Source organism: Molothrus aeneus, chromosome 3 (genome assembly GCF_037042795.1).
Source record: "Molothrus aeneus isolate 106 chromosome 3, BPBGC_Maene_1.0, whole genome shotgun sequence".
NCBI lineage: Eukaryota > Metazoa > Chordata > Aves > Passeriformes > Icteridae > Molothrus > Molothrus aeneus.
In genome coordinates this window covers 81,211,682-81,238,238 of record NC_089648.1, presented here as the reverse complement: position 1 = coordinate 81,238,238, position 26,557 = coordinate 81,211,682, and the positions used below count along the sequence as shown (strand labels likewise).

Here is a 26,557-nt window from a genome sequence, read left to right as displayed (position 1 = left end):
TTCAAAGGCCATATAAAGTGTCACTAACATCAAGATACATAAAACCCCATTTAAAGTATAAGAATGCAGTAGTAGGTTCTAAGGGAACATTTTATACCTTACGTTTGCATGTACTTACGTTTTACATGACAGCAAAGTCAAGTCAGTGCAAAAGACCCCATTTACAGGGACAAAGTAACTCTTACTCTAAATTTCAGTGCATTTCCTGTTTCTCAGAACCTACACTAAGCATCTCTCACGCTCTAAAGCAAGGTAAGCTACATGGCATGATCTAAATGCACAACTTTGCAAAAAGATCTTTTCTCTCATCATGTTACATCCCATCTTCTCCCCCTTCATTGTTAAATGAATTCTTAAAATAATACACAATCTTAGAGATACGTAGATGGGTAAGAAGTTGCAGTCCCTAAACATCCCATGCTCTTCAGAATTATGGAAGGGGATGGAACCACCACTCTGATTTTTATCTCCCATTGCTAGAGTTACATCAGCACCAAATTCTCATCCACTATTGTATACCCCACCTCTCACTGCAGCAGTAAAACTCCTGGTCACCTACATCATAGGAGAGACACAGATTGCCTTCTACATTGTAAATATTCAAGAGATTTAGAAAACTCTCTGAAGTCCAAATCAAGTACTCAAGAGTCATTGATTGTACTCTGTTAACTGAGCACAGCCCCTCCTGCCTCCATTCCCAAGGCCAGTCTCTCCTCTCAAAGCACCACTACAGCACATTATTCTGTAGCTACAGGGTAGGGGAGTTTTCAGAGGATGACCTTAGAGCTCCTTTCAGACACAGAGAATTGTCTCTATCTGAAAAGAATCAGTCAGCCCTTCAGGGGCATCTCTCTGCCTCCTAGAAACAGCCTTGCAGTACAGCTGCAACCCTCCTCATGGAAAGCAAAGCCAAAGAGCCTTGTGAATATCACTCAATCATTTAAACAGATGCTGCTACTACAGAAATGAAGTGTTGCTATTGGCTGCCTGTGCCCTTTCCTGCTGCTCTCTGAAAGCTTGCAGTTCTGCAATCATAAAGCCTGGATGGAGCACAGTAGGATCTTCTGCAGGGTATTGCTGCCCCACCTAGCCAGCTGAGAATCTAACACTGCAATTAAAAATCAATTGAGTTTAATGAAGAAACCAAAAGCAGACTCATACTGTAGAATAGCTTCAGATATGTATTTTCAAGTATTTTTACAATTTACTTGTGCTACATTAAAGGTCAACTAACCAAAAAAGGTCGCAGCACAACTAACGCCCAGTTCCTGGTTAACTGCAGTTAATTGTTTTGCAGTTCTCCTGAATATGAACTTTGATACAAACCTACTAACAGCAGAGAGCTAACGAACACATACAGACACTTCATCTCCTGCAACGTGTTTTTCTAACTTCCTGCTAACTGACATGCCTGGTTAAGTGAAAGTTGGTCATGTCCCCAGACAGCAATGTGCTTCGTGCAGTGCTCACCCACTTACCCACAACTCCATTATTCTGAAGGTTTCAGATGTCTCTCTGGATGAGCAGGGGAGTAATGCACACTGCACATGGCTGTCAGGGGACACGACCGACTTTCAGCTAACCAGGAAACTCAGTTAACCCAAGGCTGGATAAACAAGGACAAATAAGCTTCTAGATTACACTATTTTCTGTATGCACACAGTGGTTTCAGTGTTTCATTTAAATAATACAGCTCATCTAAATTAATTTACAGGAGTCATAAGGGTAATGAGTGTTCAGGAAACAAGCCTGTAGATGAATTTGTGTTTGGCATTTCCATTTATAAGTACAGTTTTTAACTGGGTTTTATTATTGTCTATACACTGAATTTCCTCTTTGGTATAAAAGTAAATTTTGTGCCTTCCCAGAAAAAGAAAGCATACTATTCCAATGTGGTTCTTCAGGCCAATGGCACAGCCTTGAAACAGTTATTGAGAATCAGACAATCCTTATGGAAGTGATCACTTGGTGTAAAAGAGCTAGATACTGTACAAGACAATCAGGATGGAAAAAAATCATCTCAAACCAACATGTGTCTCAGGAACAATACAGAAGATCCAAAAAAAATTGTCCATGAGCATCCTTTACAATCACGATGAATGAAAATAGATTAGCTTTTCAATTATGCAATGGGTAATGAGCCCAGAAGGATTCTGCTAGTGGAATAAAAAGCAGAATTCATTTCATGTATGTGAAAGACTGTTCTAAAACATTAAAAAAAAAAAACAAACCAAAAACAATATAAGGAGCTGACTTGTTTGTGATGAGTTTTTTTTCCTCACAACAGGAATCTCTTAGAGGCAGACTTCCTTACCTGATGCTAAGAGATTTCTGAGAAAATACCTCAGATTTCTCTCATTTTGGCTATGTTTGCTTTTCTTTGCAATCCAAGAATAGGCTGAGGACACTATTTTTGTATCTATATTAATCTAGATACTTAGAATTGTTCTGTTCCTGAGTCACACAACAACAATTTATGCACCCCAACTAAAATTTTCCACATCTTTTACACATATTTATTTAATAAAGAATCATCTCAGATTAACAAGAAGAATAGCTGTGCAAAACCAGATATGAAATAAACTTTCTTTTATGCTACTTTAATATAGGTATAATTCACATGGTTGCCAGAACACAGAGGTATCTGTTTTTACTTAAAAGCTGCAGGCTATAAAAACAGCTGTATGTAGCTGTATATATAGCATGCATGTGTGTACAGAACAGCTATGTATAGCATGGACAGCTACACTATATAGCTAGTCCAGTGTGCCACAGATGTAGGTGCTTGGCCTACTGATCCCATGATTGAGAGATGGTGCTGTGCAAGGCCAGCAGTTGGACTCAATGAGCCTTGTGGGTCCCTTCCAACTCAGCTCATTCTGTGATTCTGTGACTGTATTTGATAGCATACTTGGTAATCCCTTGTTACACCTGGCAAGCTTAGTAAGCTATTTTCTTCCTTGCCCCAGATCTTCCTGACTCTTAAAATGTTTCTTTAGTTTCTTACTTTCCTATCTGTTTTGAAGATTTTATTCTGACCAGACTAAAATAGCTTTTCTTCTATATGTTCTTGCACTGCATCAACTGACAAAAAAATGCACCGCATTCCCTTTGCCACCAAGAAATCGTAGTATGAGATGTGCAGTCTCTACCTACATCATGCATAAATTTCAGACATGTGCCACAGAGCTGAAAATGGACTGTGTTTTCTCTGTAGTCTTATTCAAACAGCATGACCCCAACCAGCTTCTATCAAAGGAGAGAAGCTTTTATTTTACTAGATAACTTTGAGGTTAATTGTGTTACAGATTCAAGAAAGAAGCTTGTTCAGCCTTGGATAATTGTTTTCATGTAGAAAGCTGTTATTTCCAATTACTTCTCATGGTAACAACCACTTAAGTTTGCAGTGCTTGCAATTCTGTTTTGTCACCACAGTGTTCAATAAAATATGGTTTTCAGTCAGCAAAAATCATTAATTCCTTATCACAGTCAAAATTAAATCCTCTTTAATCTAAAAACCACTATGAAATGGAAAGGAATCAATAGAGCAGCAGCATATGCTGCAGCATCCAAAAATGAATCCTGAAAAGCATAGCACTGGATTCTAGTTTAAGCCCATGGATGCACTTTCCTTTTGACTTCAAGAGAAAATTGTTTCTAGTAAGATTAGACAACTCACTACCTGCCTTTTAAAAAGCCTGAGTTCAAGTATACTTATTCTTGAACACATTTTTAATAGATAATAATTGGTCATTCATACTATTCCAAACATAGTATTTTTTTTTAATTCAAAAAAAGAGCTTTCTGAATTGCTTCCCCAGGAAAACAGGAAAAGCATATTTTTATGTAACAGGTTTCATAGATGTCCTAATATGAAAAATAAGTTAAGGAAGGTATACTTGCTGATGAGGGTTAAAGAAAGAAATACTACAGGAAAACCAGAAGCTTTTAAAGAAAAGAGTCCTGGAACTGAAAAGTGCTGCTGCACTACATTTTGCTCAGCTTCTTACACACCCAACAAAGTACTCCTGAATCCTGGCATTCCCCAAAAGAGAAACTATTTAACCTGTTTTAATTAATTAGGTCTCTTCGTTGATTCCATAGCATAATCCTATGACTTCAGGTTTCTCCAAGACATTAATATCAAAAGCAAAATAGCATCAAATTTAACACTGCTGACAGCTGTGTGAAAATATCCTGAAAGCCTGCCTCAGCACGTTTGGCAAATACTTTTCAAAAGATCAACGCTGACAAATCTCTCTCCTGGAGTCACAGATGCACATACAAAGGTGCTACGTTAGATTGCACAGCTCATATGTAATATTGTGAAGCCACATTATTTATTCAAAAATCTCTAAACTCCATTTCTATCATGAAAAGTGGATATCACCAACTTCTTTAGATAGAATTTTGAAGAAAGTCTCTTTCTACAGAGAGGGTGACCACCACCATTTTCTCTCTGGTCCATTCCAATAGCTGAAGATGTTCCCACACATAACATCCCATTAAAAACTTCATGATCTCAAGTGAGATACTCTGTACAGGAAGAACTAATCTTTTACATCTCTCAGCATTAAATATAAAATATTGAGAAGTGCTTTGTTAGATCTGTTTGTATTTAAGGACATTATGGCTAACATCTATGACAAAAAAGATGGAAACAGAAGCCTTCAGGAAAAACACTAAAACTGTATTTTCTGGTACAATCTTCAAAGGATAACAAAGATTATCATTATTTTAGAACATATCATCAAAAAATGTAACATAAGTGAGAAGGTAGTATCCTGACCTTAGTAATCAGTTCTGCCAGTGAAAACAGCAAACATCTTAAAGCCTGTAAATCCCATAGAAAACTAAAGGAACTGGTAGCTTAAACTGCAAAATTAAAGTTTTAGGATGGCTTCCTTTACAGGACTGATATAAAAACTCAAAATGTTATTGACTATATAAATATTTTCATTGTTATGGATACAGAATAAGTTTTTTCTCTTAAAGAGTAAGTCCTCCATTACCAGTTGAGCCTTGTCACAAAGTTCTGGCTACAGAAGTCATGAAGAACAAAAACACTGCTGTAGATACAGCATGTACCTTGCTGCTGGTGCTCCTATGACTCCAAATATTCTTCTCATGCTATCATGTGTATCACCAGCATACCAAACAGAGACCTACACAGTGCATAATTTAAACCTATAAGGCAAACAAACATATTGGAGTAACTGAAGAAAAGGAATCCTGATTGGCAAGTAAAGATGGTCACACTAAACTACAAGAACCTAGTAGCTTCTTTTATTGTTAGAAAGAGCAATGTAGAGTTTAAATGACTATCAGAATATTTTAATACAGTAACATACAGACTCACTCACTAACATCAGGATTTTGGATGACCAAAGACTAAAGGAAGGATATAAGACAATCATTACCTCCATTAGGAGGAAGACAGTTCTCAATGCACTCCTAGTATCTAACAGGGAGCTGACAGTAACCTTCAGGAGATTTAGGACTCAAGCTAGCTCAGTGTGGCAGGGAGAAAGTTCTTGCAACAACAGAGTGCAAAGCCACTAAAGGAGGTCAACGAGAAGCATGACAAGCAATTGCATCCACAGATGTGGAATGATTCCATGTTTTGAAACTTTTGTTCAAACTTAGGCATTGAAAATTACTCCTCATGTTCTTATCCAGGCATTTGGGGATGAAACCTAAATGAACCCAAGTTGTACTCACCCTCATCTGTTCTATTTTCATTTATTTTGTACACTTTTTTCTACCTTTGGATCAAGGTGCTAGAAAATGAACTAGTACAGCACTTCATTCTCAGTTGTGGGGTTTTTTCCCCCCATATTTGAACTGTGCTTTAAATAATCCAGACTGGGGACTTCACCAGAATAGAGCATAGCTGTCCTTTGGCCACATGCCTATAGCTCTTCTCTGTGGACAACTCCAGCCTCTTCTTAGACTACCTATTTTCAACAGTGGTTTTGTGCTTCCCATACAGAGAGCACTGAAGCCTTTCTTAATTCACTGAAAGAAAACAAATACAGTTGACAAATTTCACAAAAACCACGCAAGCACAGCTGGCACATTTTAGAATAAACAAAAACACAGTTAGTGAGAGCAGATAAGAACATGGCTGATAGCAAAGGAAAAGCATACATGGAAGAATCAGAAGTCCCCAAAGATTATTCAGAAGGCAGTAAATGTCCCTGAACTGCAAATAGTCAGGGGCTAGCAACATATCCAGGGGAAGTACATCTCCTTTTCCTATTTCTATTATTTTTCCTCCTGACTACTATGAGACACATGATACATGCTAGGAAGACCTTTGACATGACACAGGGAAGCTGCCTGCTCTTACCTTTTTTGACTGATGAGAGAAACAACAGCAGCAGTTAAACAGTAGGGAAAAGACAGACTTGACTTAGAGTCTGATCTAAACCAGCAGTTAAGAGGAACCAGTAGTCACTTGATTTCAGCAAGAGATAGATCTTCATGCAACAGTCCTAGTTATATTGCTCATTCAAGCATGTTCTGGTCTTTAAGATGGGAGCAGACAGGCCCAAGATGTCAACAGACAAACACTGAAGGAAGAACACACTAAGAAGAAATTCTTATGAAGAATCTTCATAAGACAATTCAAGCTATCTTTTAGTTTGTCTACTCATTATGCAATGAACTTGAATTCTTTTCTTTTGAAAAAATTTCTCTCCAAATAATTATTTTCAGTTGGGAACCTTAAAACCAGGCAACTACAGCAGTAAATCTGGCAAGAATTATTGAGTGGGTAGACTCATGCATAGCTCTACGTGGTTGAACAAGGAAGGGTTAAAGTGACATACTATTCGTTTTTGTCTCCAACCAAGAAATAAAGTAAAAATAAGGAAATTTACTCTAAAAGATATCAAGAATTAACATGGCTTAAAGATCTCAAGAAGCAGTTCTAACTGTGCAATGTTTTCAAAATATGGGGACTTTACTAAGTAGAAAAAACAATAAACCTCTGAAAATAAAACTGACACATACTTATCATTTTTATATGTATTCCAAGGAGGATTTTCACAAGTGATTCTGTTCAGGAAAATAAAATGCAGAAAGAGTCTTTTTCTTTCTTTCCACTTGATATTTTAACTTTCCGAGAGAGATACAGTACTCAGTCTGAGGGGGACTGGCTAGAGACATAAGTTGTACAAATACAGGCTCTTCCTGGTGCATTTCAAGATACACCTGAAAAAGACATTCTAATTATCAGTATTTGTGTGCTGTTTAACAACATATCAGATGTCCTCCAAAACAGGATAAATGAACCTTGTGAGACTATAACACTTTCCAGAAAGTCTAGAACATACCTAAGCAAAAAAAAAAAAAAAAAAAGAAAAAAAAGAAAAAAACCACAAAAAAAGCCAAAACAAAAACAAAAACAGAAAACACCAAAAAAACCACTAAAACAAAACAAAAAGCAACCAAAAAAAAAACCCCACAACAAATACACCCCTCCCTCATTAAACCATAGAGTGAAAACCTGTATTTTACAAAAGACAGTACCCATGGAATGGTCTAACAGACTCTTCACAGAGGTCTCCAGGAGGGTATCAGAGCTGAAATATTTGGCACTAGTGGTTGACTAACAAGAAGTATTCCCAACAGCTGTTATGCCCTACTTCATTTGTGCACTCAGAACTAAGCAGACATATATTTGGCAACAGTTCAAGGCTGCAGCAGCTTGCAAACATCCTTCTGACTCAACTCATAACAAGGGGGCAGAAGAGGGAGCCTAAAACAAGACTTTCACAGTACCAAGCAAAGGTTACAAAAGCTAATGTGCTTTCCCAGGTTTTATAAAAAACGGTGAGCAGTTGAAAAGCACATATTTAAAAAGCAAATGCAGAATTGATACTCTTGTAGCCTCCAGGAACAGGCAAGGACTCTACATCATTACTATACAAGTCCTTCATGATGTGGTTTACATCCATCCCACAGCCATGGGAAAAGATGCATTATATTTGTTGTATTGCACTGGATGATCTTGGATTAAAAAATTCATATTCTAGAACACTGACTCATGTTTTAATGAGGCAACCTATACAGTCTAAAATCCACAGTTCAGCATTCCATACTGCACAATGTCTGTCAGAATGCTATTTACTTGTGATATTTTTAATGCATTCCCACCACATTAAAAAAATGTGGTCTCTTTCTCATTTCCACTAATGCTATTTGTTTTCCATCCAGAACAGAATAAATTGCAATCTCCAGCCAAAGGTAAGGAACCAACAGATGTCCCTGCCCATGGCAGGGAAGTTGAAACTAGGTGATCTTTAACATCCCTTCCAACACAAACCATTCTTTGATTTTATGTTTAAAACACTGTAACTCGATTACATTCTAGAAAGAAAGTATATACTGCTGATGTGAGCAAATTTTTAGGTATTTAATTTGATACTCCTTGATTTTTCAGGCACTTACAATACACGGAGAAAATCTTCTAATGAAATGTGGTACATTTAAAATAAACCTTTTCTATATACGGAGTAACTTTCTTACTTAGTATTAAAATATAATCGTTCCCAGGTCCATAGTTTAAATGAAGCCAAAACACCAAAACTATTTGGAGTAAAACTGCATATGTATTAATAAAATTAAGGTTCAAGACCAACCGTAAAAAATGCAACTAGAGAAGTAACCTAAACTTTAAGAAATTTAGCTGAAACATCTACCAAACACAGCTGAATAACTAGGGGACCTTTTTTGTAATTTCCTTATCACATCTGACTATTCCTAATTTTAAAAGATCATTCAGGAGTTAATCTGCCTGTGTCATTACAGACAGCTTAGTAGAGCTGTCCAGAAGAGGGCAATGGAGCTGGTGAAGGGTCTAATGAGTAAATCATATGAGGAGGGGTTGAGGGAGCTGGGGTTGCTTAGTCTGCAGGAGGCTCAGGGGTGACCTTACTGCCCTCTACAACTGCCTAACAGGATACTGTAGCCAGCTGGGGGTCAGTCTCTTCTTCCATGCAACAAGTGACAGGAGAGGACACAGCCTCGAGCTATACCAGGTGAGGTTTAGGTTGGACATTTAGAGAAATTTCTTCACAGAAAGGGTGATTAGAAATTGGAATGGGCTGTCCAGAGAGGCAGTGGAATCACCATCCCTGGGGGTGTTCTGAGTAAAGACTGAGGGTGGCAGTCATTGCCAGGGTCAACTTGACACATTAATGTTCAGTCAGAGGCTGGACTCTGATCTCAGAGGTCTTTTCCAATCTAATTCATTCTATAATTCTGTGATTCACTTTGTAGGAAGGAGGAGTTTGCTGAAGATCACCATGAAAGTTAGTCACAAAATTAAAAAGCCTCGACCCAACCTCAATCTACAGAACTTCCTATATGCACATAGATACAGTTTATTTACTAAAATCCCTACAAAAAACCCTAAATCCCTAAATTACTAAATTCCTACAAAATTCACAAGGAAAATATTTGATTCCATACAAACCAAATGGATGGGTTTACCACATTTGCCAATACCATGCACTACTCTCTACCAAGAGTGTTGAAACCAAGCTTCTGGTTTGCTTGATCTAGTTACTGGGTTCCAGAGCAGTCAGAGATATTAAGAGCAAAATTAAAAAAAAAAAAATAATGTGTTTATACTTCATTTCTTCTGCCTATGCAGAAGCTCATCATTAGACTGGTAACATTTCCCAAAGGTCCTAACACATACACAGAAAATACAAAAGCATATTTTCAAATTGCAACTTAACCCAGATTATTCTACATGCTTGACTTGAAACAGAGGTCCCTTAAAGTGAATCTTTTCACCAACCCAGTGGACTTTAGGACTGATCCCCAGCATCACCATTCCCTTCCTACCAGTGAATGTGGAGTGACCATGCCAATCAGATTTAAAGAGTGTATTCCACTCAAGACTGAATAAAGAACAAAGTGGGAATTCTAACTACTTACCTGAAAGGCCTGTACACAAAAATCCTAGTCAGCAAAAAAAAAATAGCATGTAAACTATTACAATGAAACAACAAATTATAAGCATCTACATAAAAGTCAGGAAACTTCATACTTCTCTTCTTGATGCTGGTCTTCCTGGTCACTGAGTTCATCATCATCTACCATATGGCCAAATGGTTCAGAAGAAATTGATACCATATTAGACAGGATAACTCTGCTATCACTGCTTCCTGTAAGGATCAGCTGATCATGAGAATGATTGTATCTGACATTCCAGACCCTAAAAAAGTTAAAATCAGACAGAATGAGAGACTATTCATAGTAGGTAGTGCATCACTGTTAAGCAATTTTTTTAAGAGCAGCACTAAAAATTCATCTTTTCAATGTTTTAAATATGCATAGAAGTAACATGCCTCATTCCAAAGACCATTTTTCTTGCCATCTTCATTAGACTTTTAAGCTTCCATGTCACCTCTTTTCTATGAGGCATCTTTAAAATTCAACAATTAAAAAAAAAAGAAAACAAAACAAAACCAAATCACACCATTCAATGGTATCATTCCTTGAGGGTACATGCCAATTCATTGTTGAGTAAGCCAGATAAGTACTTAAGTCCTGAATACAAAAATTTCCCTAAAGCAAAATATGTATTAAAAATAGCCTTTTAAACAAAAAACTCACAACATTCTTACAGTGAAGTTTAAAATAGATCCTAAAACAAATGCAGGACTATATTTCTCTTCAATTTTTACATTTTACATATCAAGTTAATACCAAATGTCTTATGATTCTTGTTTTATTCTTTTTCTTTGAATATACTGAAGAAAAAAAGTATAAATAATGTTTCTGTTAATTCCCATCTTCATTTCCCTTGAAGTAGCTTTAGGGACTGGATCTATTTTGCAAGAATTACTCTAACCCAAATTTTATAAAATATGAATAATTCATCTTTTCTTAAGCACTGAAATTATCAGGCAAGATTCTCTCCTTACTCCAGCCACAGGCCAGTGCAGTAGATACTGGCTCTAAATGTTATTTCAGAGAATAAATTATTCACTTGCATATTCTGACTTAAGGACTGTGAAGAACATAAAAAAAGTTGAGCTGCATTACTGAACATTTCAACCATGTGACAACAGAAGGATGGATGGCAGCTGCTTTATTACTGCACATCAGGTGCAGCCCATCAGGCTCCATTTGGGAAGGCACACCTGTGTCCCAGCTGAGCCCCACGGGCCAAGTTCTGTGCTGTGCTTCTCAAAGGTGTACCCATCTCCCAACAATACTAACAACAGTTCCTTGCCAATTAGACTAATGTTGTCTAAACTCCTAATTTACAATTGCACAAGGAAGACTGACATGCTGAAACTTTTCCTCTGTGCAAAAAAATGATTATGCACAATTGCACAAACATAGTTAGTTTGCATTGCTCCTAAACGATAAAATAATTAGCTGAATAAATGATATAAGCCATCCACCCACAAAACAGCATGCAGATAATTTGTTCTACCAGTGGGAATGCTCCTCTAGTGTCTTCACTGGTTCTGTGACATTTCTCGTGTCCCAGAATTTCACCTTGCAGTCATCTCCACAGCTAGCCAGGTAGTACTGTTTATTGGGATTGAAGTCCAGGTCTCGTACCAGCTGCCCGTGTGCATTTTCTATACAATATATCTGCCTGTAAAACATTAAAAAAATTAAATGGTCTATAAAAGCTGACTGCACTCCACCTACAGAAATCTGTTTCCCTGGAAACTTGCATAATCCCCTTAGCACCCACAGACCTAGAGTTCCCATTGCTATTGCAGAGTTTAGGGAATTCCCAGTTGTTAACAACAGTGACTTGCATAGATTTCTCAGCTTGCTTTGACGCTTAGTTCCTTCCATGTTTGTTTCTATTAGGATCATCTGAAGTTAAAAGGAAATAGTAATTCCAGATGATTCTAGCACAGCTCTGTAACAAATTTATAAATGTCTGCTACTAAACCACAACAGTTTCAGGTAAGAACTTCTTCACCCCTAAGTAGTTATACTAATTCCCTATTTATGACATCTACTTCAGTAGGAAAAGCTGAGATGCAAAGGCTGCAACAGATATAATGACAGCTTTTTATTACTGCTCTGTACTGAATTTACCTTCTTGAACTCTTGCATTTATCACTAATTTACCTGTGGCCCTTAAACTACCCAGCCAGACACAACCTCATCCATCTGGACCACTTTAGAAAACATCTGTAGTACTGCTAACAACCTAGCATATCTATTCAAAACATCATGTGCTATCAGTTTGTATCCCTGCCTTGCCTCTTAAACTTGTGGGTTGTCTGATTTTTCCTGTTTCCACAATGGTATGACCAGTTTTCTCCAGGCCACCAATATATAATCTAAAGTTCTGCTTAGACTTGACCATCTCCTACAATCTTCACTGGAACTTTTCAACACTTGATGAGCTTTTTGTTTTTCTTTAAATGAAAAATGTTTCTCTTCAGTAAACATATCGACCAAAACTTCCTATTTCTTGTGAAAACTACATATACTTATGGTCTTCTGTCATGATCAGATAGTCTCTTGCTGTTAATACCTAACTACGAATACAAAGCAAAATTGCCCCAGAAGGAGAGATTCAAAGTTATCAGGCCTGTACTAAGCCCTGTCTTGACAGTTCTGGCTGTCACCAGTGAAATTACAAAGATATCTAGCATCAACACTCTCCTTAGAGTTTGAGAGGCTAAGGATATCATTCAGGTATACTTTCTACCAAGTATTCTAGGAGTGGAATTCAAGCTTCCACTTATTTTTTTAGAATATGTATATGGCAAAAATACTAAGTCTCAAGCATGCTTGCTGTGGTGAAACACATCTTTCCTTCTTCACTGCACTGTGACGGTGTTCACAGGGGTTTTTGGATAAGGAAAGAGATGAGGATTTGACTCCATGTTTCAGAAGGCTTGATTTATTATTTTATGATATATATATTATATTAAAACTATACTAAAAGAATAGAAGAAAGGATTTCATCAGAAGGCTAGCTAAGAATAGAATAGGAAAGAATGATAACAAAGGCTTGTGGCTCAGACTCTCTGTCCGAGCCAGCTCACTGTGACTGGCCATTCATTAGAAACAACCAAGATGGGCCAAATCACAGATCCACCTGTTGCATTCCACAGCAGCAGACAGCCATTGTTTACATTTTGTTCCTGAGGCCTCTCAGCTTCTCAGGAGGAAAAATCCTAAGGAAAGGATTTTTCATAAAAGATGTCTGTGACATCACTGCACCTTTCACTTTTTTCTTGCATTGCTTAGACCTGTGTGTAAGGGCTTAAAAATACTGTCCATTGTATATTCAGGACTATTCACCATGAAAGACTTTATCTGAACTTAACTATTATTCTGACCATTTGATCCATTTCCTCCCCAAATATGAGTATTCTTTTCATCATTTTTCACCCTACCTACAGCAATAATACATACACTAAATTTCCCACTTTCATTATAAGATTAATGCCAGACCACATAAACATTTTCTCCAGCTATTGGCTCATCTTATTCTTCTTACATATTATTTAGAATTTAGCCTTGGAGTCTGAATTTTCCTGATAAAGTTCTCTCTCTAAATCCAATCAGCCTAGTGTCTGTCTTCTCTGCTTCACAAGCTCTTCTCTGATTAAGACTGCTTCTTAGTCTAGTCTAGGAGTCTTCCTGCCAATCATTTTTTTTCTCTCCCCTTCTTTGTTTGCTATGTCCAAAAGAATGTACTTCCTCTATCTTGCAGCTATCATAACCACACTCTACAGGAGCAGCTACTGTAGCAGCCTCTAGTATTTCTCTTCACTTTACTGGTAGGACAGTTTTCTGCCCTTGATTCCTCCCTCCTCCTTCTTTTTATGCTTCTTGTACTGCTACAGTTTATACTGCCCTGGCTTTAAACTCCTACTTCTAGCTAAACTAATCATTATGAACTATTCACATAATAGACATATTACAGCCTAATTGAAGATGAGACTTACTGTTGTACATACTTTTTGAGTATACTGCAAACAGCTCTTTGGTTTAACCTAGTTATCAAACTGGTTTAAAGACTAATCAGTTTTTAGGACTTAATTATTCTGAGCTTTACTTAAAGTAAATACAATAGTGGTATTTCCTTCTGTTAACCAAGCTACACCTTTCACTGAGGATCCAGACTACCATATCCAGATAATCTAGCTTTCATGGAAGTTACTCAGAGAATTCCTTTAATGCAAGATAGATATGCTTCTTCTAATGAGACAGAGCATGAAGCAGACTTTACAATATTTAATATTCTTTCTTCAAAACACAGGCTTTGGTTAAAGATCTGCATGCTAAATGCTAGAAATAGGACTACAAAAAAAAAAGCAAATTAATAAAACCCCTTCTCCTTTGTCCTCTCTTTCCACTCTTGTCTTTATAAGGTGTCTTAATAAATCTAAGTACACATATTACATATAATTTTTATGTAATTTTAGATTTTAGATGAAATTTTAGATTTTTATATATAATTCTACAAGGCAAAGAACATGATTTTCAAACACTTCACAGGAAGTGACTTTTAATTATTGTATTTTTAACTTTCCTTCATTAAATAAATCTTTTCAGCAAAACCACAAAGACTAGCAAATAAGGGATTTATTGCTGCAACTCTGAGCTGGCAGGAACCACTGAACTAAATTTAAAGTCATCGCCCTTTAAAGCAACAAAAGTTATTACAAGACATCAGTCTTCTCAGTTTCCTGATAAATTACTATGTGCTAAGGGGATAAAGTGTACTTTTAAAAAAGCTTGAAGAGGCTTTAGTAGTCATGGCAACAGATGTGCACAACATCACTCATTTGCTTATCAAAATCACAACTAGGAAGGGGGGGAAATGCCTTATTAGGTATATTCAAAGCTTTTATTTGGTTATGATTTTGATAGATTCAGTGATTTCTTACAACCAGTATGCTACAATCGTTAGTCTAGTATAGAACACTTTGTTAAAATCAGAAGTGAAGAGTGAACTTGTGAATTGCCTTCAAAGATTAAAGTCACCTGTAAATGCTATGAATATAGTTCATAGCATAGTCAGGACTGTTGTTGAAGCATTTTCAGGTTGAATTACAAAACAGCTTCATTCAGGTAATTCCTATGTATTGAACAAATCCTCGTGAGACTAGTACATGGTTCAATAAAACTCAATATTAGAAGAATAGTTAGTTAGAATTGAAGTTAGAATTGAAGCTGAGGGGGAATACCAGAGAAAAATCTTTGTTAAATTGTAACTATATCAGCTATGCAAGCCTTTCTATTCCTTTTATAAGCTATAGGATTGCCACTTATCATTTCAAACAAAAAACTTATGCTAGTGGCAATGCAAAAATCTCCCTCCAAAGGAGATTGCTTTTCTAGAGAACACGACTGCAAGCTGTCCTTACCTCATGCTCCGTGTGTCCCAGCCTCGGACAGCGGTATCGTTGGCCGTGGCAATCTGGGTACAATTGTGGTGTGGACTCCATCTGCCTGAAGTAAATTTTAATTGTCCTTTCCCTTCCAAGGCTGTGGAACTAGACAGCTAAAATAATGAAACAAAGCTGGCAATGTTTCTAAATGTAACACTAAAATGAAATTAGTTGCAATGAAGACAAAGCTGTTCAACAGCCTATTGCTCCAAGTGCAACAGACTACCAAATCTGAAGATTGAAGGAAAAAAAAGTAAAGAAACAACAAATAAAAGCTAGAGCTAATTTTCTATCACTATTTTTTAAAAGGCTTATGCAGTGTAACGTATGCCAAATTATTACAAGTACTGTACTCTTCTATTAACTTAAAAAGTTTCAGATCATTGTTGAAACAGTAGAGAGACAATATGGGCACACTGCACAGATTTGTAGCTGTCACATAGACACACAGACACACGTGCATTTAGCTTCATTAACAGTCTTACAAGATTTTTTTCCATGTCAAAATGCCAAATTTTATCTGTAGTAACAGAATTATGGTGTCAAAGACTCTTTTTGATAAATGTATAGCAGCTTTTAAAAATAAAGAAGCCAAGGCCCAGGTGCCCATGTCACCACATACATGCCTGTGAAAATAACAGTAGATACTAGATTACAAATCTACAATCTGTGAGATAAAAAGGTTTCAGTTCCAAAACCAGGCCTGCACATCCTAGAGCAGGCAGCTCTGCATCTCCACAGATAATGAAAAGAAGGTCCAAAGTAATCAACTTTCTCTTGGAAGTTGTATAGCAAGTTATCCCCCAATTTCATGTGCACATGGGGGAAATCAAAGCTGCCTACACTGCAAATTACTTTTACTTCCGATCATTTACTGAAACTGTTTAATAGCTAAAGAGAAAGAGGAAAATCAAAATATTTGCATTTAATCAGATATAAAATTTACACATATTTCAAGCAGCTACACAAACAGCAGACTTATTTGGTCATCTTTTACACAACTTTCATATTTCAAAATGTTTCATTATGAGGTATTTCACAAAAGCAGATTACGGCACGGGATCCTGTTGGATCCTAACGCAACATAAATATTCTATTTAACGGTAGATTTCTCAGCACAAATATTATGCTTTGATGGATGAAAAAGACTAAAACATACAAACTGTTTACATAAACTTTAACTGATATCAACAGAAAAATATGCTGCCAATACTAAATGGCCTAAATCTATTTGTATATTGTATAAATGTTCATGTATGCATTTTGCTAAATTTTATTACTACAACTCCACCAAGAATATCATATTTCTTTAGCATTATGATTAAAAATCAAGGAATTACAATACTAGATTTTTTTTAAAGAACATGGAATTCCCAGCATGCAAGATCATATACTGCTCATGTGTTAATGAATAACATTAACACTTTGGCCATACCTACTCCTCTAGAACAAATACTGTCTGAAAACCTTTCTACAACTCACAGATTATTAATAGAAAGAAAAAGCACTGCACAGAACACTGGACACTGGATAATAAAATTAATTTTTATTTTTTGACACATACTAGATTCCAGGCTCAAGAGAATATTCATAGCTTGTGTAGGTCATTTCAAAAACTAAATAAGTTTCTTTAGAAAGCAGACTTGGCCATTCAAAGCTTAGATTGGGGGGAGGGAAGCCAATGTTATCACTGACAGTAAGACAGAACCAACAAAGGGAGTATATTTCCTCAGGTATTTAAAAAATCTGCTCTTGAGATGGAAAGCATTATAATGGTCAAAACATGACTCAGGGCAGAGGGTCTTTGTCAGCAGTAGACTATACTTTCTCCAGCATTCGAGACATATATATAGACACACACACACACATACACAAACACACACATATATATATATATATATATATAAAAATATATAATGTGTCTTCTCATTTTAACTTTTATAATGTAAGCTACTATAAAAAGATTATAAAAAGATTATAAAAAGATCAAATGGGTTGAGGCCAGCACACACATACTGTGATATTTCTTAATAACATATGAAAAAAATCACCTACATGCTAGATGGGCCAATTCATCCTTGCCTTCATAAGCAATTAATAAGTAAATTAAATGACATCTTTCCTTATACAGATGTCCAACTATATATAATATACAGACAAGTTCTTAATTGACTCGGCCTTCTTTTCCATGTCATCTATGAACCTGAAAGCAACTGCAAGGATTTAAAGGACAATTTGGAGATAAAGAAGAGAAATTTTCATACATAAAAAGGAATTCTTATGTAACAGAAGGAAGTACATGGGTTTCCTTCCTAGACATCCAAGAAATAAAGGAAACAAAATTGGTAGCTCAGAATCACAAATGCAGGTTCAAAAACACCTTAGTTGTAATTTTAATTCATACTGAATAGATGGACAGGTAAGTAAGTGCACTTTTTACCTTGAAATCTTTCCTCCACTTCTTTAAATGCAGAAAAGCTAACTACAAAAGGGAAGGAAAACATGACCTTCCTGTATTTTAAACATTATTCTTGCATGAAGGTTAAGATCTGTGCTGCCCAGGGGATAAAGACATGCAGGTGTGAGGGCCTCACAGGATATTTTAGGTAAACAATTCATGGTATTATTTTATAAACACAAAATGGGAGTTACATTAAGGAAAAAGGAAAGGAATAGAGTACGACTCAATGTCTACTTTTAGACAACAAAATTATGAATTACTCTTGCAATGCACAAGGATCACACTGATTTCAGAAAAGAAATCTAGAGAAAATGAAATCTTGAACAGCGTAAAATGGTTACTGGAGTATGGATGGATTTTACATTATTTCTAAATGCTGAGCTGGAACAATGCCTAAATCTGGTGACACAAGAAGAAAAATAGAAGGGCAGCATGATATTATACTGCACTTGCAAGACAGCAACACTTTGAGGTAAGAAAAAAATCTTCTAAAAAATTAAACAATGTAACATGATCAGAATAGAACTGTTTATGTTATTCTCAGTGAACAAAGGGGTTTTACAAAAACAAAGTACCAAAATACAAAAAAAATCTCTCCTAGGATGTCCTAGATCATGGACCGATTTCTGTGCATTCAAATCAAAGTATCAATGACTCCAACTTATTTTTGTCAAAATATGAAGGACTGAGGTTGATTTTCCTGCTTCAAAATTTGATTACAGAAGGTCTGACTTGAAAAGAGGAAAGGACAGGCACTATCCTCCAAAAAAACCCAAAACCCAACATATATTAAATGTTAAAGGGTACACAAATTATCTAGGAAAACCACAAGCAGCATGGAGACCAACTGTTCATGCTCTCTTCCAAGAAAAGAGCTATGTGACCAAGAACAGAACAGGAAAGTACTTAGAAGAAAGATATATTCAGGGCTACACTAAGTAGACAAACCCAAGCAGACTATTTTGAGATTGACATTAAAAGGCATGAATGTTTTTCTGACTTGTTATTGACAGAAACAGAAAAGTTGATGAGGATGGTAAATTGAGTTCAACTCCGCCCACTGCAGGAAACCATGCCATGGAGTCCTTTCAAAACTGTTCTTGACTCCTGAACCATCTTAAAACTATTTACCTTTTCAAATAGCCTCATCATATTGGCAGCTCAGAGCTATTCTCAGAATAGCTAAGTAACAGAATTCACATATTTTTAAGTGCTGAGTTTTTGCATTACAGTAAGAAAATATTTTTATTCCTTAAACATAAGTTTTCTGCTTTATACTACAAAAATTAAACTAAATAACCAGTTCATCCTCTGAACTATATTGTTATTCCTATATGCTGATGATGCATTCCAAGCTCTGCCAGCAATAATTTTCATTATTTCACTCCTACTTCTATCGTTAAGGTGACCATTAAATAAAATTGATTCCAACCCTATGAGCTGGTTCCTATTCTCATTTTGATCAGTAATTTCACTTTTATTTTTCTTCTGACAGTTTTCTGCCCTCCTATAGTTAATCTATGTTTATTTTAGTTGCAGTAATAATGGGATACTAAAAAATTCTCCACTGAATTCCACAAGGTATTTCCTGCCTTGAGAAATAGCAGCTATCTTGCCAAGAAAGCATCTCATGCTTATTCCTAACGTTCTCTCTATTTGGATACATCGCTTTTAACCAGATAACCTGTGAAATCTTCCCCAAAATATATTCTGCCTTGCCTGGAATGCCACTGCTTGATATCATCTGTTGTTCTGAACCAAGACCACATGAATGCTGCTAAATAATCCACAAGAAATCTAAAAGGAATATAATTATAATAGTTTGGATTAGAATGATCAAAGCCACACCTCTATTTGTCCCCTTTGTGAAAACATATGAAAACCAGAAAAATATCTAGATTTTAATATCTCTATTTCATTCTGTTGCACTCATCTGCCATGCCAAACATACTGCATTTACTCAAGGAAGAGTTCTAGCAATTTGTTGACATCTGACCTCAAATCTGTACACAGAAATATTAACTGTCTTCTTCTCAGCAGATTCTATCCACACCTTGTGCATTGTCTGGGCTTCTCTTGGGTCCAGCTAATGATTATAAATGGCAAAGAATAGCTAATTTAATTGCAAAAGGTAATGATGCAGTAAGCATAAGATTAGTTTCACCCCAGAAGGTAATGTCCTCAAAACAATAATAAAGGGAGTGATCAAAAGTACAGGAGAAGCTTGTCTTAATGTAAATACAGGCAAATTGAACACTGTAAGGTGGAAACATGTTAGCAAAAAAAAACACTGAAAGAAAATAAAAAACAAAACCCCAAACCAAAACCAAAATGAACCCAAACAAACCCACTGAACTGTACCGTAAATTACAGTTAGCAAATGTTTCTTATCCCAAGCTGACTAGATAATTCAGAGAATGAACACACCAATAATTTTATTACCAAGAAGCTCTGAATCTATTGGGAACTGCACAATTCTTCAGGCTAATTTTAATGAAACAATGTGACTTGTAAATCACAGGCAGATACAGAAAAGGAACCAAATAAGACTCTGAAGTTTTGATCACTGTAGAGAAGCAGAAATTTTGGCCGATACAAAATTTTAAAGACACACATATTTTCAGGTTTTCATTTATATTATACCTGAATATTAGACAAGCTTTCATAAACATGAAAGTTCCATAAAGAGTAGCATTTGGTTTACCTCTTGCCCTTAAAATGCCCTATAATATATACTTATGCTAAAAAGGGAAGCAATTGAAAGGTGTTGTAAAAACAGGAAGACCAGTGATGCACCAGTGTAATGAATACCCCCTTACCTCTATTGCCTGACACAGATACAGTGGAACTGATCTTACTTTTAGTTAACAATGATGCTATTATTCAACTTGAACACTATCATGTGTTTTTTACAAAAAGAGAAAACAATTCCAAAACACTGACATTTCTATTATTTTAATCCTAGGCTCTTGATTTAAGTTTTAGTCACAGCATTTTTTACTTATAACAACACATGTACACACACAGAAGTACACTGTTCTAAGTCTATAGCAACATATATATTTTCTAATGATGTTCTCCCCTTAGCAATCCCTGCAGAATATTTAAGTTTACTAGTGTTGAGGAAAACATTCAGTAGAGGTAGCTTGGTGTGCAGCTGCAGTGCCAGCTGCAGACTGAGCTCTGGATGGTGGAGGGAAATGAGGCAAGGGGCTGGGAAGAAGCACTGACCATTTGCACAACAAAAGGCACAGGGACCTGTGTCACCAGTCAGTTGACTGGACACTCAGAGCCACAGCAGGAGCAGAGGATGGAGAAGACTTTTGCTGCATAAACTGGAGGGTATAAAACCTCAGGATTTTCTTTATTTAGGGTCCCTCATGAGAGGCACCAGCCCAGACTGTTGTTTTGCTGTAGCACTGTGATTAAATGACTTAAGGGACGGAGAGGACTGAGAGACTGCTTGGGAAACCTGGGATGTGTGAGAGTGGGGCATGCAGGGAGTCCTGCAGGGCCCTGTCAGCCCACTGGAGGTGCCCAAAGTCTCTGCTCATGGGAGTGTGACTGCCAGAGTGACTCCTGGATGGTCAGACAGGGACATTTCCCCAACACCGGCTACACCCCACTTAGTCACTGCCTGCTTGAAACAAAGCATGTTAGGTGATAAGACAGCAGGTGGCTAAGAGATCCCAAAAATGGACAACCTTTCATCTTAATGAACAGTAAAGACAACTTTTCTTGTAATTTACGTAACCTCCGTGTAACTGCATATAAAGGAAATGTGGTTTTTTTGGTTTTTTGTTGCTTTTTTTTTAAATTTGCCTTAACATGCCTCTTTTTTAATATGGCAAGACCTGATTTCTTTGCTTTAGGCTGTTCTATATCTGTTTTCCAGGCAAAAAAAAAAGCTCTCATTATCAGTATCTCAATGAAGTCTCACTTTACATTCTGATCAAAAAAAATTAAAATACAAATCATGTACTTTTTAGAATTACGATATACTATGCATGCAACAATCCCTTATAAACAGGATATTCACAGAAAGAAATCCCTGTTTCACCAGCAGCTCATTAGCCTACAAACACTCCTTGTCCATGGCGAAAATCAAATGGAAAATATATTTACTACTTACCACTACTAATGCTATCTGTTTTATAATCAACCTGTTCACACAGATTTCTCTCACATTCTAAATACTACAGCAGCAAAAATTGGGGTAGAGTGTTGATTTATGGAGGAGGGTTTTACTCTTTTTTTTTAAAGAGAAAGCCAACTGTGTAACAAAATATTGCTTGTTTTTCTTTATTGCTCTTTGTAACTGTCAGCCCTATATATTTTTTGCAAATATAAAATTGCTGCAAAATAAAAGTTATTATTTTTCAGCCATATATACAAGTACACAGGGAGTTGATTTCTTAGTAAGGAGGTAATCTTTGAATATTTGAGAAATGCACCACAGTCACTTCTAGTCCTGAAAAAGCCTATGATACTGGACTTCAGCTTGTCTTAATTTTCATTACTAGAAAGTCTAGCACAAGCCTCTTAAAGAGATGCTTATGCTTTCCTCAGTCTTGTTCAGCTGGACTCCAGCTAGCTCAGGAATCTACAGATATGTGTAAGATAAATTTGTTGCAGATCAAAATTCAACATTCAAAAATTGCAAGAATTCCAGTCATCTCAGAAGTGACTCACTGTGCTCAAGATTTTGATGCATGGAGATATGTTTTCTGATAGTCAAGTTTCAGTGAACTTTCTCTATCAGACTTCACTTTAACAGCAGTGTATGACTTGGTATTGAAATAAGTATCATCTAAGAACAACTCAAAACTGCTGGAGCAGAAGACTGATTATGCTAGACAGTTATTCTCAGGTAAAATTTTAATCATAAATAATTCTTGTTTACACTGCAATCACATGAGATACTAGATTAGATGGAAATACAGAGGATCAGTCAAATTCAATATCAAGCCTCCTGAGGGCCTGACTGTAAAATCTGAACAACATTCTTAACTTCTGCAAACAAAGGTTTTTAACAAAGATTTTTAAATGCTCTAATCTGAAGATGTCAGTCAAAGGTTGATACATCTACTTTATTAGGTGAAGTGGTTTCTTTGATACAGAATTTCACATTTGCTTGTATTAGTTTCCTTTCATAAAAATATAAACATATAATGTCACAACTTAAATCCCCTTAATTCCTTTATCACTTTGCCTTCTAGAGGTCTTTTGTGCCATCAACATTTGATGTACTACAAGAACATTTTAGAAGTAACAATTAAAAAATACTCTAATAAGTAATGCTACTTGAAATACTGAAAGGATCTGTAAGCTGATTGCTGCTTTGAGGATAAAAATACTGATTCCCCAAATCATGCTGAAATTACAAAATTTGATAGCATCTATTCCTCTCCAAGATTACACAGATCATAATTCTAGCAATGGAAGGAAAATGGAAATCATAGTTATCTGCACAAATATTTGTGTGATAGAGTAGGAATTTAGTTTTGATAAAAGAATAGTATAAGGAAGACACAATATACAAAATTCTAGTAAATAATTCCCAAGCGATATCAAATGAGGAATAAAAACCCCATAAAATTTGGCATTTGTGACAATATTTCCACAGAGAAACTGATGATACACCAGAGAGCAGCCTAGAGGAAATCATAGACTCATAGAATGGTTTGGGTTTAAAGGGGCCTTAAAGATCATTTAATGCCACTCCCCTGCCATGGGAGGGAGGTTAGGATTAAGAAAAAATCTGAGCGAGTTATGAGAAAGTGGTCAAACGCTGAAAATATTCATTAACATTCAAAAGAATTTCAGCAAGTGAGGACAGAACTGCACAAGGAGTGAAAGTAGGAGAAAGGGAAATGCTAAGTTGTCTAGCAGTCTCAGTACTTCAAGGAGACATGAGGACCCACAGCATGGAAGCAGTACCAACCCCAAAGTTTTTCAGTAATGCAGAAAGGTTTGTGTCTTATGCAGACATTAGGAAAGAAATACTAACTAATGGAGGTGTAATGCAGGGGATACATTGCCTGACAGACAAGCTCCTGGAGGTAAGCTGTCAGAAACTCTCAACATCAATTTGATAAAAACAAATACTAATTTGAAGCCTTGGAAGGCAGCATAACTATTGAAATTGCAGGTGAGAAAAACCCCTCAAGTTTCTCATGTAGAGAAGGAACCCAAAGGGCTTAATTATAAACACAAAGTATTAAACTATATTATATTACGTTGTCATCTATTTGCATGCAGTCAGGTCATATAAACAGGGAAGAGTTTATGGACACAGTGTATTGAGTAAGTTGAAAAAACTGATTCTGCAGCATCCAGGAAAAGAATTAACCCTGAGCTAAGGAGTTAAATGTGACAACAGATCAATTGAATAGCAATGTCCTTGGCATAACAAGTTTCCATTTATAAGCACAGACGGAATCATTTGAAGTTTTCTATATACATTCTATCATATGGCATAATCAGACAAAAATCTATGCCAATGACACTTATTATATATGATCCTGAATAAGACATTTTTAACAATAAGTGAAATAATATGAATAAACTGTATATTACTAAATTAAACTAACATTGAAAATTCAAAGCAGTACATAGCAAATAGAGAAACTTATGCTTATACAATCAAGAGTTGTAAATTAAATAAAGGGCTGCATGGTATTAACCAACGTGAGTTACTACACCATTATCTGAATTCAGCAACCTTTGGCTTGACTGATCATTAATTTTTCCACTTGTAGACATTCACCAAATCAGCACTGCTTTATTCTAGATTTCTCACTATAAGAGCAGTAAGGGGAACTCTAGAACAAAGAAAACATTTACCCGCTACCGACAGGTACTAAAATACTACTCTTAAACACTCTTGAATAAGACAATGGTAGAATATTCATTTCCCCCACCTACCTTATAGGCAATGAGATACTTCTGAACGAGTAGTTAAAAGATTAGCAAATTCTAGGCTAAGGAATGCTGTTGTTTGGACTATATTAAAGTATAGCATGTTTTGTTAAAAAAAAAAAATTCTTACCACAGCTTTGGCTGAACTTTCCTGCAAATCCCACAATAATATGTTGTTATCAGCCAGTGAAATAATCTTTTTACCATCTCCCATTGGCTCCCACATAACACTGCAAAACAGAAACAGAAAAACAACTCAACGTTAAAATCCATCCGAATTTGAACTAGAAGGCCATTTTAATTCTGTGGATCTAATCTATACCAAAATATGTTAAACCATATTCCTTCTGGTTTCCTTTAGATGAAATCCATCAGATATTTTAAGTCCAAAATCTGCCATTAACTAGCAACTTGTAGCAGTCATTCTGCATACACAGAAATACAACCAGAGACCTTGATGTACACTAATTTTAGAAGGCTTTAGTTTGAAACCTGAGAGTTGTTCATATGGATTGTTATGCATCCTTTTTGAAGGTGCACCAAAAATCATGAGCCTTAGTTTTGATGCAAACTTCTTCCAACTCTTCAGTTGTCATCATGACTTAATCAGCATATACTTTTAACCTGTGATTCACTTCATGCTATACAGGAAGGAATGCAAGAAATCAGTCCTCCTCTCTTATTCTGTCTATGAAAAGCAGCATATTTAAGCCAGTCAGGATGGGCAGCTCCACTAACTAACTAGGCACTCTAACCCTAATAAATTTGCTGGAGGTAACAGTAGGATTTAAAGAATACTTGTCATTTTATGAGAATACGCTTCTATTTTTGTAATTTTCTAACACTTTTGCAGCCTCCTAATAATTTTAGACCAACCATATACCTGAGGGTAGAGATCATAACTTTAGTATCAACAGGTTAATGGAGAAACTTCTTTCCATTTTAAGACTGAACCCTCAGCTATCTAAAAGCATTTGATATGCTATTTTCATCTTTTGAGCCTAGTTGAAGTCTGACTGCTTGAAGTTTCTCAGAAGTCCATGACTAGACCCAAGTTTTTTAGTTTGTTTTGCTTTTTGCGTAAATCAACTCAGTAACTGGATGGTTGGAGACTGAAATGTTATAATTTATGGCTTAAACATCTTCATGAAAGACTTTTGCCTATTACAGCAAAACTGTATAAAAGCTGCAGAGAAAACCACCCAAACCCTGAATGGAGCCTTGGGCTGCATGTTGATGGAGATAAAGTGACTCAGGCCTGGGCTGGGGAAGAAGAACACATTCCCAGAGGGATCAAGCTGGAGACCACAGCCCAGGGCTGTCAGCTGCCAGGCTCGCACAGACCCTCACACCAAAGGGTGGGGGGAGAGAGGCTTTGGGTGTGTGCTAAGAAACCTCTGGTGAGAGGCAGTGACCACCCATCCTCCACTGTGCAGAGCTCAGCTGTAGGGCCCCTTCCCCCCAGGAAAGGTGATGGGGGTCTCATGGTCCCCCAAAAGCCCTCCCAAACACTGCACTAGAGCAGAAACTGAGTGGCAACCTCACAGTTGCTCTTTAAATAATCTATAAACAGAAGACAAGCAATTATATATGTTGTATTTTACCCTGTTTTGTTATCATCTAACTCAGGATGCTTCAATAAAGCTTGCAGCTAGTAGTTTTTAATATAAAAAAATAAAATTAAATCCTAAAGAGAACATTACCTTAGCAAAAAATAAGAGTATTTAAAATATTCCCTCAAATGCACACATGAAAGGAACCCACT

At 36.4% G+C, this 26,557-nt stretch overlaps 1 protein-coding gene across 1 annotated transcript in view; it reads right to left on the bottom strand.

Moving 5' to 3' along the window:
* EIPR1 (EARP complex and GARP complex interacting protein 1) overlaps window positions 1-26,557 on the bottom strand; it is a 75,009-nt gene that overhangs the window by 3,223 nt on the left and 45,229 nt on the right. The window contains exons 5-8 of the mRNA XM_066547251.1: window positions 24,923-25,022; window positions 15,387-15,523; window positions 11,465-11,632; window positions 10,067-10,234 (exon numbers count right to left, since the gene is read on the bottom strand). Of these exons, the coding sequence (XP_066403348.1) occupies window positions 10,067-10,234; window positions 11,465-11,632; window positions 15,387-15,523; window positions 24,923-25,022 (573 nt within the window). The remainder of the gene's footprint in view (window positions 1-10,066; window positions 10,235-11,464; window positions 11,633-15,386; window positions 15,524-24,922; window positions 25,023-26,557) is intronic.